This window comes from Euprymna scolopes, chromosome 16 (genome assembly GCF_053919585.1).
Source record: "Euprymna scolopes isolate OS-2025 chromosome 16, ASM5391958v1, whole genome shotgun sequence".
NCBI lineage: Eukaryota > Metazoa > Mollusca > Cephalopoda > Sepiida > Sepiolidae > Euprymna > Euprymna scolopes.
Genome location: NC_136497.1, coordinates 11,178,783 through 11,191,718, shown reverse-complemented (window position 1 = coordinate 11,191,718; position 12,936 = coordinate 11,178,783). Strand labels below are relative to the sequence as shown.

The 12,936-nt window shown below is 30.7% G+C and overlaps 1 protein-coding gene across 4 annotated transcripts in view; it reads left to right on the top strand.

The window, feature by feature from the left end:
• The window catches only part of LOC145295837 (post-GPI attachment to proteins factor 6-like), an 810,264-nt gene that overhangs the window by 636,483 nt on the left and 160,845 nt on the right, over positions 1-12,936 (top strand). For all 4 annotated transcript variants that reach the window (XM_080141548.1, XM_080141547.1, XM_080141550.1 and 1 more), the window contains exons 6-9: positions 140-453; positions 3,773-3,990; positions 5,778-5,923; positions 9,282-9,460. In XM_080141548.1, coding sequence (XP_079997674.1) covers positions 140-453; positions 3,773-3,990; positions 5,778-5,923; positions 9,282-9,460 — 857 coding nt within the window. The remainder of the gene's footprint in view (positions 1-139; positions 454-3,772; positions 3,991-5,777; positions 5,924-9,281; positions 9,461-12,936) is intronic.

Genomic DNA, 12,936 nt, shown 5'->3' with positions numbered 1-12,936 from the left:
ATGACTATCGTAAAATGCCAAACTTTGTTTCTGATAATTAGAATCGATGATATTGCACATCACGACTGCTTATCAATTCATGCAATAAAATCAGCAAAGAATGAAAAGAGTTGAGATTTTCTTTCTCGTTTTTTTTTAGGTTGTGAGGCAAAAACTCCACATGTCTGGTTAATGGACAACACAACGGACCGTGAATCCCTTATCAACAGATCTCGACAACATCCGAACCCTGCATTCAACTGTATTACGCTTCCTATGTTGGGTCAGTTCAGTAGTTCAACAGAGAATTTCAATAGCATTTATGTCTTCCCTAATGGTTTTCTTATGCCTGAAAGGAATAACACGATTATGGTTCCTGACACATACAGTCTGGTAACTGGATTCCATGTTAGATATCTGTCCAACTCAGGCGGAACCCTTGCCATCTCGGTGACGTTCAATAAGCCACATATGGTAAGTAACATGGCTTATCTATCTATCTATCTATCTATCTATCTTCTCTCCCCTGCTCGTTCTCTTTCTCTCTATATATATATCCCTCATATATATATATATATATATATATATATATATATATATATATATATATATATATATGTATGTATACTATAATGCTCCCTATCTTGTGTTGAGCATATTGGGAATGATATACAAACTGCCATTAGCATAGTAAGCGATGCTCTTTGTATAAACAAATCGAGCGGAGGCATTTGGATGATGTCAAAACATCGTTAATTCATTACCCACACAGCAGCAACCATATAGCACAATGGTAAGGAGCCTTGACTGTCATTTGGGTGGTCGAGTTTCGATCCTGGCTTGAAGTAGTTGCCTGTCTAGCCGCACTGATGAGCTGTGAAACAACGAAACAGTACCGTGCGTGAATGACTATATATATATATATATATATAATATAAAGCTGAATGTGTGTGTGTGTGTGTGTGTGATCACGAATAGGCTCCTATATGGTTGACTATTTAAAAAAACTGATCACATATAATGATAGAAGATGTATCGAGACACAGGAATGGGTATGTTTGATCTGGCAGAACGGTGGTTCATTAAAATTGTGGGGTCTGCGTTCGCACCTGGTCCACAAAGTATGGAAATAAAAAATTAAAAAATTAAAAAAAAACGTTTACAAGTGTTTTTGATATAGATGTACATAAGAATACTTTGATAAGTATATTTTAACTTAAATAGGGATGGTATAATAAAATTGTGGGTTCTGCGTTCGCGCCTGGCCTCCATAGAATAGAAATAGGCACAAACTTTAATAAAGACTTTTCATATCTATCTGCGTAAGTATACGTTGATAATTATGTTTCAGTTTGAAAAATATGGTATAATATAATTATCGGGTGTTCGTTCGCACCCGACCTCCATAGAATATGTCACAAAGTTTAACAAGGTTTTTTTAATATAGATCCACAGAATATTGTGATAAGTGTTTCAGTGTGAACAGGTATGGTATAATAAATTATGGGGTTTATCTATTTTATTTTTACTTTCATCATATTTTGCTTTGGTTTTGATAGCCCCAAATTTCAAGCTATCTCTTTACAATCCTTCCTTTTCATAACCTATCATACTTTCATAAATCAGAGTCCATTTTCTGTAGGCTGTTTTTGAACCCAGTCAACGACGGGTACTTTTGCTAGTATATATATATATATATATATATATATATATATATATATATATATATATATATATATATATATATATAACATTCTTAAAACAGTAATCTACGTACACGCGTGTTTCGAGTTAACTAACTCTCATCAACATAGCTCAACTGTTTTTAGGGATCAAACTCCAGACTGTGTTTACCACAGTCCGGCGCCTTAACCGTTAGGCCACAAACCCTAGATGACTTTAATGTTAATTTTTATCGCTTATAAATTTACATTTGTTGTTGTTGTTTTTTGTTTTTGTTTTTTTTCAAACGATGAATACGGTTAACATTGGCTTCGCCTCGAAGTTCGTATTTATTTAGAAAGTCGCCCACAATATATATATAATCTGAGGTGATTGTTTTCCAGAAGTTAAGTAAACCATGAAGTTTAACAAGGTTAATACAAGAGTGCTCAATACTGAAGTAGAGCAGGGTAAACTCTTAATTTGTTTTTACATAACCAGTAATATGTTGCTACACAGTCATGAGCATGTTTCGGTCAGCTAGTTATCAGTAACTAGAGACCTCTTAAGACGTTACGAAAGTAAAGTTAACTTTGCTTTCGTATAAGTTGTATCACGCGAAGAGGTCCCTAGTTACTGATAACAAGCTGACCGAAACATGCTCATGACTGTGTAGCAACGTATTACTGCTTATGTAAAAACAAATAAAAAAGTATATATATATATATATATATATATATATACTTTACTTTACTTTACAAAACAATTGTATTAATATGTCTTCAAGTAGAAGGGAATTAGTAAATAGCGATAAATTTCATTTGATAGTCGTTTGTAAACGATTAAAAGAACACAACATGGGATTAAAAAAGTGAAATCCCCCCCCTCAAAATCCAACGTTTTTATAAACTCCTTCTGGCATCACAATGCTTAGCAACAGATTCAAAAATTTTCAAATGGTTTTTGAAATTCACATGCACGACCTACAACGCCCTCTTTTATAGTTACTGGCACGGCATGAATTTTCAACCAATTTCTGACCAATAGCAGAGTCAAAAGTTGCAGAGGAAGGATGACAAAGGGATCCTGCCATTTCCTAATTTATCTTATTGGTTTTTTCTGACGAAATGATACACAAAAACTCTAAAGAGTTTTCTCCCAATTGTTTACAAGAGTACAAGTATCATATCTAGAAATTTTGTATCTCAAAAAAAAAAAAAAAATATATATATATATATATATATATATATATATCATCATCAGAGTTGTTGAATCTCACTAGATGCAGCCACTCTGATGAACGACGAAAAACTTGTCAGTTGATAATTATATATATATATATATATATATATATATATATGCTGCTTCTCATTTGGGGGTACCAAATTGATAAAAGGGAAAATTATTCGCAACTCGCATTTAAGTAAAAATGCACTTTCGTATAAATAATTGAATTCATTCAAAACGTATTGCAAAAACAAAAACAAATAAACACACACACACACACACACATATACATATATATACATATATATATATATATATATATATATATATATATATATATATATATATATATATATATATATATATATATACAGTAATACCTTGAAGTACGAATTTAATTCGTTCCATGATCGCCGACTCAAAAAGTCCAATATTAAAATAATTATTTCCATTTCAACTAAAAGAAACAGAATTAGTTCGTTCCGCGGGTAAGAAGGTCATGTAAAAGACGATCAAATCACACTAAAAAAAATCCTTAAAAAAGATAAAAACAACAAAGATGACACAGAAATTGATATATAAAAATAAATGTTTATAAAAACAATAAAAAAAATATGGAGTTGTATTTACCACCTAGGAGTGCTAGCATACAGGATGCATGAAACGAGGAGGGAGGGAGAAAAGACACACACACACACACACACACGATATGGTAACTAAAAAGGCCAAGATTATACACAATAAAAAACGATAAATGAACTTAATAAACTCATAATATTTCAGTTTTAATGTAACAGAAAAGATGAATAAAAAATTAAAGAATAATAAAATATTTTTGTCGCCTCCAAAAAAAGGAAAGGATTTCTACTAAGCTTCATCGTTTATTTTTGTCTTCCCTTTGCAGTTCCAGCCAGAAAACCAGACAGCAACGGTATCAATGTGTATCGTTAAAGATGGCTTCCCAGATATCAACAATTTAGACAATTGTTCCAACGGTGCCCTGCTCACCCTCAACTCAGCCCATCGACATCAACACCGACAGAAAATTTACATTCCTTATCCAGAATTTGGTGATTACTACGTAGCATTTCGCAGCAGCTGTTTCTCAACAAGCGGCAACAAGTGAGTATTCTGTTTAACACATTCTTTACTTATTCTTTTCTTGAACAGAAAAAAAGAAATATTTTAGTTTATTGATGAGGTAAACGTTCTTGGCACCACAGTATTTAAAATTGTGTTGCACTCGGCACTGTATATTTTTGGATGACTAGCATAAACACTGTCAAAATTTTATGGCACACAGAAAGGATAACATCATCCAGACTTTCACTCAAAGGGAACAAAGAGTACCGAAATTCTGTAGGCATTTTAAAATGTTAGCATACTCTCTCTGGAGAGCTTCTCCACATGACTGAGAACATAACCTCCGCCCGGAGAATGGTTGTACTATTATCTAAAAACCTGTATAGAGTAACAGGTTATACTGTCGTATATGTGATATATTCTGGATTATATGATATTTTTCTTTTTGTAAGCAGTGTTTCATGTTCGCCCACAAACAATGCCTGTTATTATTTAATGGTCACCCATTTGGTACCGACTAAGGTAAATGTCACTTAACTTTGATGTAATGAAAATACTGTTTTTATGATTATGCTGTATGGTAGAGGATTATTGTTATGTCACTCAATTCTCAGAGAAAGTCAGAGGCCATTATAAATAAAACATTACGGTAAATGGCTGATGCAATAACACAAAAGGAATGCACATCATTTCTTATTGTTTCCTTGATCCGAAAAGAAAAACATTTTAATCTATTTAAAATGTAAACATATGTCGCACTTTGCATTACCAGCAAACTATGTGGAATAGACCAAATGAGGCTGAAGGAGCTGCAACAATGTTCAAGAAAACGATATATTATCATCTATGTATGGAAACTCTTAGAAGGAACGGTCCCAAACACAACAGAAATAACCCACCAGTGGCGAGGAAGGCTGTGCTTATATCAAACCACACCTAGAACTACACAGAGGATCAAGTTCCTCATCCAACACCGCTTCACCTACAGTGATACAAGAACATTCAACTGTATTCTAGCTGGAATAAGCAATATAAGAAAAGTGTCCCTCTGCATTTTCAAGAAACATCTGGACATCTTGCTAGAAAAAATACCTGACCAGCCACCAACACCAGGCTACCCTAGTCCCAACCTCAATTGTTTAGTGGACAGGACCTCTGAAGGAAGTCGGCAGCCTGGTTGCAGCGGAGCTCCAGCTTAGCTGTGTTGATAACTGACGGAATAACACAAGCAAACATCATCTTTGCAAGCATAACATGAACGCTGTCACAATCATGTAACATACAGAAAGGATAGCATCATCCACTAAAAGGGGACAGAGAGTACTGGAATCTCATAGAAGATTAAAACAATAGCATACTCTCTCTAGAGTTTCAATGTGACAATATCAAGCTGCCTGTCCGGCACGCTTCTTTCTACTGTCCAAATTTCAAGTTCAGAAAGTTACTCCATACATGCCACCATAATCAGCTTAAACTTTATGAAATATGTAGTTTAACTACTCCCTATGGTCGCATATTTTTGCTAGTATATATATATATATATATAATATTAGTTGCTGCTGCTTGCTAAGTGTAACTTCAAAGCTTTTATTACCCAAACGTGATGAAAGGCTACTGGACTTTATGGGAAGGTTAAAGTATGGAGGGCCATCATGATAAAATAGTGATGTCATTAAAGTATATTAAAAGGCCACTTAGATTTATCAAGTACGGATGGCCATAATGATAAAATAGTGATGTTATTAAAGTATATTTCTTGTGTTAAAATATAACACACGACATTTGAATTGTAGTACTTAAATGTTTTTGTTTCAATTTTTTATCAGCACTAAAGAAACGTGTGACTTACCACCGTCAGTCATGTTCAACATTATTCAAGCCCGGTGCAAGGATGAGAAATGCGGACGATATGGCCACTGTGCAGAATATATCAGCGGACTCTTTGTGTTTAGTTCCTGCAGGTGTTTTGCAGGTAAGTCATTCAACAGTTTTTTCCTAAATTATTGCTGTGAAAATCTTTCCATAATGGCACGTCTTGTAACGATGTGTGTCCCTCCCCCTATCAAAGTAGAGGTTAGACAGGGACACATAGAAAGTAATTATAGAATATGAATGAACTTAGAAAAAAAATGAAATAAAAATAAAATTCAAATATTCAGTAAGTCAGAATTTTGAATAACGAGAAAAGAGATCACGGAAAGAAGATTTAGTTTTAAAAAACGTTTTTTTGCTTTTGAGAGTTTTGAAAAGGAGATATACTCTTGAAATATTACATATTGAACACCATATCATTATTGATTGAAAATTGTAGAATGAGTAAATGATAATAATTGGATAATTATTGAATTTTATATTCTCTGCTTTTACCTAAGTATATTGCCTTTCAATCCACACAGTGTCTTCAACCAAATAGTTTACAGTCATAGATGTCATTATTATACACTTTCTACTCTCTGAAATAAACTGAAAAGGCTAGGTATGTAGACAAAGCGCTCAATGCCTCCTATAGTTGCAGGGGGCATAGACTTTAGCACTGACACCAGGCTTAGTGGTTCCTCCTATAAGTACCCGATGTCTTTCTCATAAAATATCAGTGAAAAAACGTCAACAATAAACATCTGTTATATGTTGTTTTTTGAGGGGGGATCCTTTGAGATAAGGTTTCATAATTGTGTATTCAAAACAATGAATGCACAAATTATGAAGCTTCATCTCAAAAATAAAATACTATAATATATAATACTATTCAGCACAGACTCAACAATGAAAGACCAGATGAAAACACAAGATTGGATTTATCTCTTATATAATAAAACCACTGCAGAATTTCCTCCCTGGATCAAAGTATCATAGGTTTACAATAACAGAGGCGATATACAAATTCAATACATTTAGGCTAATAGCCATTATCTTATGTAACTTTCAAACATCATTTTAAACACATTAAGTCGTGATAATAAAATGCTACATTGCATCCTACGAGCAACACCATCACAATCGCAGCATCTTTAGAAGAAAGAGTCCCTATTTTTCTCTCTAAATATTTAGTTCTCCGATTGCTACCCATTATCACCATAACTAATTCTAAAGTAAAAGATGGAAACACACTTTTTGAAGACACTTATTTTTAAAGTAAAATTTAAATGGGCAAATTTGAAAACTTTGAAGTGTCGAATATAATAATAAAATCATTCTTATTTACTTATTTTTTTGTAAGTCCAATATTTCGCTAATAAATAGCCTCATCAGGGTAGAAAGTCCGGTCCATGAATGTTTTTCAATTTCCCATTTAACTTTTACTTTAAAAATAAGTGTCTTCAAAAAGTGTGTGACCATCTTTTACTTTAAATCCCGCTCGAAACTGGAGCATTATACACTTGAAATCACCGGAATAGTATGTACATTCTCTTCTCTTCGCCATAAGACCAAAATGAAAAAAAAAATAACATTCATGAACCAGACTTTATACCCTAATGAGGCTATTTATTAGTGAAATATCGGACTTACAAAAAAAAAAGTAAATAAAAATGATTGTATCATTATATTCGACACTTCAAAGTTTTCAAATTTCCCATTTAAATATAACTAATTCTACATTTTCCACAGAAGCTGTGATTAAACTGATCGTAAATGACCAATAAATACATAGACATAGCATAATCTTTCCAATTTACGATGCATAAATAATAAAGGCTCCCTTATTAAAGTCCATCCATTCTGATTGGCTGAGATCTGACAATTCTCATATTCTTGTATCAGTTATTGGCTTTAAAAATGAATGATTTACATTAAAATATGGCGCCACTAAGAGACATATTATTTCCACCGCCATCCAGTTCATGTATGCATACCCCATTTAAGAGCTTCCAAATTTTGGCGTCTTTTATATTAACATTTCTCTTAAAAAATAAAAAGCAAACAAAAACAAAAAAACAGTTTACAAAATACGTAAGTTTCTCGAGTTTTTTTTTTTACATTAAGCACACAATGTGTACCTTGGTGAGGTTTTAAACCTTCTCCCAAATATTTGCGTCTTTTGTATTAAGATTTATCATAAAAAATACAAACAAAATCAAATTAAACACACTATGTGTACTTTGGTGGTATTGCACATATATTTATATATTGACGAGTTTAGATCCCAAATATTTATGTCTTTTATAGTAAGATTTCTCCTTACAAAAAACAAAAAACAAAATACAAACAAAAAGAAAAAACAATTAACAAAATAGGTATTTGTTAATTATTTTATCACAATGACAATGACGACGTCAAAATATAAACAAACTTACAGTTTCTCGAGTTTTTCTATATTAAACACACTATGTATGTATTCATGATTTTTCAAACAGTCGCATGGCAAATATATATTTACATATTGAAAAGTTTAGCTTCCAAATATTTGCAGCTTTTACATTCAGATTTCTCCTAACAAAAAGCAAAACACAGTTGCATTTTTTATTATGCCAAACAACAAAAATACGGAATTTTAATATGGCTATATTATAGATTTTAATTTGTAACTAAATTGAAAAGGTTAGCTCCCAAATAGTTGCATTTTCTTTTAATTATTATACTGAAAAAGGAACAAATATGGGAGTTTATTGAACAAAATAAAACAAATTTATTTGTTCCCAACAATCTTATTTCCACAGCATATTTCTTTTTATAAAATTCCGTGTGTTTTTCGTATGCTATTATTTATACTTATATTATACTTCAATATATAAATATAAATGAAATGCATCAGTGCTTCGCCAGGGACATTCATTTTGGCCATGAGCGCCAGTGCCTGCTATTTTACTGGACTGACACTGGCTCCCACTAACAACCGTAGTTAATTTTTTTTTTAGGTGGGTTGGGGGTATACTTCGACTGGGCAACGCTGGTACACGGGTCCTGCCAATAAGAACATAAAATCCAATCTTAATCGTCCTTCAGGGCATGTGCTTCAGTGGATAGAGGCGTTGAGCCTCTATAGTTTGAGGTAAGCATTGTCTAAAGATACCCAAGCAGACCAGAGAATTAGTTGGCTAAAACGTGGGGAGACAACAACTATGGAAGGCAGTAATTACTGAGGATGCAGTTACAAGACTCAGCATCTTCATCCTATCGCAGTTAATCATCTGAAGAAGGCCAAAGGGTGAGTTGACCGAAACGTAGTGAAACAACAAGCATGTGCCGCAAATAATCATCTGATTCATTTAAAATGAAGGATGCTCAACATCACCAGTATCATCCTCACTTTATTTTTTTTTTTTCAGAAATATTTCAGTTACAGACACCGTATCTCGATTACAATATGATGTTTTTCTTTTTTTCTTTTTCAGGCTGGAGAGGTTATGCTTGCACTGATGACACAAATGCCAACCCTGATAGTCTGGAACTTGTAGCAGTTCTGCTTCTGACATTAAGTAACGGCTTCTTTATTCCTGCAATAGTCCTGGCATTCTATCGGCGTTTCTTCTTGGAGGGAACTGTTTACACGTTCACTATGTTCTTTTCAGCAGTGAGTCTCTTTTCTTGTTGTTTTCTCTTTTTTATTCAAAAGAGCAGCGAAAAATTGGAAAACAAACAATTATCCTTTAAATTATTTACGTGTTTTGGATGGAAAGAAGCAGCACATATACAAGGCTGCCATAACTGCTTGGTAAGTTAATTATAGACTTGAACACCACATGAACGAATAGCTAAGAAAGGGTAGCTAATTTCGTAACTCAAAATAATAAGAGAATAATTGATTACAATACAAGCAATATTGAAACATCAGAACATTAAAAATAATCGGACCAAGTAAAGAATAGATACCCTGTAGCAGAAGACGACGACTGACAACGACCGGCGCACATTTCAAGTGATACCGGTGATTCGACCTTGACATTGGAACACATGACGTTGGTTGTTTGTAAACACGTCAAATAACAGACATGGTCGAATGTTCGCGAGTAAGATTTTTTAAAAATATATTTATAAAACTTTTTAAGATTTAAAAGGAAAAAAATATATATATACAAAATATTTTTTAAATAAATACCAAAACGAACGTATTTAAATAAAAGAGAGCGTTTCTTTTATTGCGTTTTTAATACATTTACATAACTTTTTGATAAAACTTAAAATAGTAATAATTATAATTATAATAAAATAAATAAATAAATTTAAGCCAAACTTATTTAGGGCAGAAACAAATATAAAATAACTGACTTGTTTGTATTTTTTTAATGTTTCGCGACCATGATTGATTTTTATGTACAGTGTTTTTTTTTTCTTTCTGAGTGCATTTTAATATAATTCAATATTTATTTTATTATTCTTTAAAACATCAACTTTAGCAACAATTAATATTTTTTTTAAATAATATTTTTAAAATAATATTTTTTAAATAATATTTTTAAATTAATATTTTTAAAATAATATTTTTAAAATAATATTTTTAAAATAATATTTTTAAAATAATATTTTTAAAATAATATTTTTAAAATAATATTTTAAAAATAATATTTTAAAAATAATATTTAAAAAAATAATATTTTAAAAATAATATTTTTAAATAATTTTTTTAAAATAATATTTTTAAAATAATATTTTTAAATTAATATTTTTAAAATAATATTTTTAAAATAATATTGTTAAAATATTATTTTTAAAATAATATTTTTAAAATAATATTTTTAAAATAATATTTTTAAAATAATATTTTTAAAATAATATTTTTAAAATAATATGTTTAAAATAATATTGTTAAAATAATATTTTAAAAATAATATTTAAAAAAATAATATTTTTAAAATAATATTTTTAAATAATATTTTTAAAATAATATTTTTAAAATAATATTTTTAAATTAATATTTTTAAAATAATATTTTTAAAATAATATTGTTAAAATATTATTTTTAAAATAATATTTTAAAAATAATATTTAAAAAAATAATATTTTAAAATAATATTTTAAAATATTAAATTTTGATTTAATATCATGATACCATCACGTGATCATTTTATTGAATGAAAAAAAAAATCCAAAAGCCAAAGAAGCCCAAATTTTACGAGGTATTAAAAAATTTGATATTTGGACAATTTTGTTTTGAATACTGTAACAAATGGATATAATTGAATGGATGAAACAGCATTCCCTACTTGCAAATGAAATGAATTGTGACTGCTGTAATGTCTGTATGAATTGGATGAAACATTCAATGACATTGAATAAATATGTTCGGAAATGCCAAAATAAAATGTGTCAGAAATATAAAAACAAAACATCTGTACGATACAAGTCATTTTTTTGAAAATCTAAGTTATCCTTACAGACATGGATATTAGCAATATATCTATGGAGTCAAAGAATAAGCCCCCCCCCCCCTAAAAATTGCCCTGATGCAACTGAATAGTTCGAAACCAACGGCTAATGACATATGCTGCATTTCGAGCAATAATGTGAAATATTTTATTGATAATCCCATAAAACTTGGTTGGGCTGGAACAATCGTCCAGATAGATGAAACGTGTTTTTCCCACAAACCAAAACTTCATCGTGGAAGAGCTACTCACAAGCCATTATGGGTGTTTGGTTTGGTTGATACAAGCAGTAAGCCTGCAGTAGGATACATGGAGATAGTTGAAAAAATGAATAAAGAAACCTTATTACCCATAATAAAATAAACATTGTTTTACCAGGAACGACCATTCATAGCGATGAATGGAAAGCATATAATACGATAGAGACTGATGTGGGATTTCCCCATTACACTGTAAACCATTCACAATATTTTGTGAACCCAAACAACCAAGTCCATACACAGACAATAGAAAAATATTAGAATCGCCATAAACGATTTATTAAATCAATGTTCGGCTGTAGAAGACCTCACTTAGATTCCTATCTGAAGGAATTCCTGTGGCATGAAAGAAATTCAGAAAATACATTTTTCAAATTGTGTGATACCATTTCTGCACAACGTCCATTTATTTAAATCTATTTTGTTTAAATGTGTTTCGTTACATTAAAAACTTACTTGTATATAATTTGCCTTCATGGAGAACTAATAAAATAGCAAGTTTTTTTTTTATTTTTTTTTTTTAATAAAAATAAAAATTATGAAAAGATTTGTTTCTTGTGATACTACATTTCATCTTTATAAAAATAAAAGTTATAAAAAGATATGTGAATAAAATAATATATTTTTTTAAATCTTGATTGTTTATACTGGTGATTTTATTATGCATAAAAATTGCCTCGGCCTAGAAGGATTTCTCTTTCACTGACCACCAGCATGCATCGCACTTTAAATAAATATTGAATTGTATTAGAAACGCACACAAAAAAAAACCCAACAAAACACTGTACATAAAAATCAATCTTGGTAGCAAAAACCACGGCCATCAAGAGTAAGTGGTGGTGCAAAAACCCACAAAACATTCGCAAAAAATCCGAACAAGTCAGTTATTTTATATTTGTTTCTAACATTAAAAATTTTGGTTAAAATAATTTTATTTTTAAAAGTTTTTAAAATGATGTATTTTTAATAGACAGGACGTCGATTTCTAATGTTTAGTAATTAATATAGCTCATTCTTTTTATTTATTTTTATTATAATTATTATTATATTTAGTTTTATTGAAAAGTTCTGTAAATATATTAAAAACGCACTCGGAAAGACATCCATTTATTTAAATATATTTTGTTTAAATACGTTCGTTTTGTTACTTACTTAAAAAACATGTTTTGTAAATATATATTTTTCCTTTAAATCTTAAAAAGTTTTGTAAATATATTTTTAAAAAATCTTGCTCGTGAACATTCGACCATGTCTGCTATTTGATGTGTTCACAACCAACGCCATGTGTTTGTGCCAATGTCTTGTGCCAATTCTTTACTTGGTCCAAACAATGAGCCAATATGCAAAGCTACACATTTTTGTACGTTAAGAGATGAACACAATATCAGGGCTAAGAAGTCGGAAGGGATAAGTCCAACAGCGAT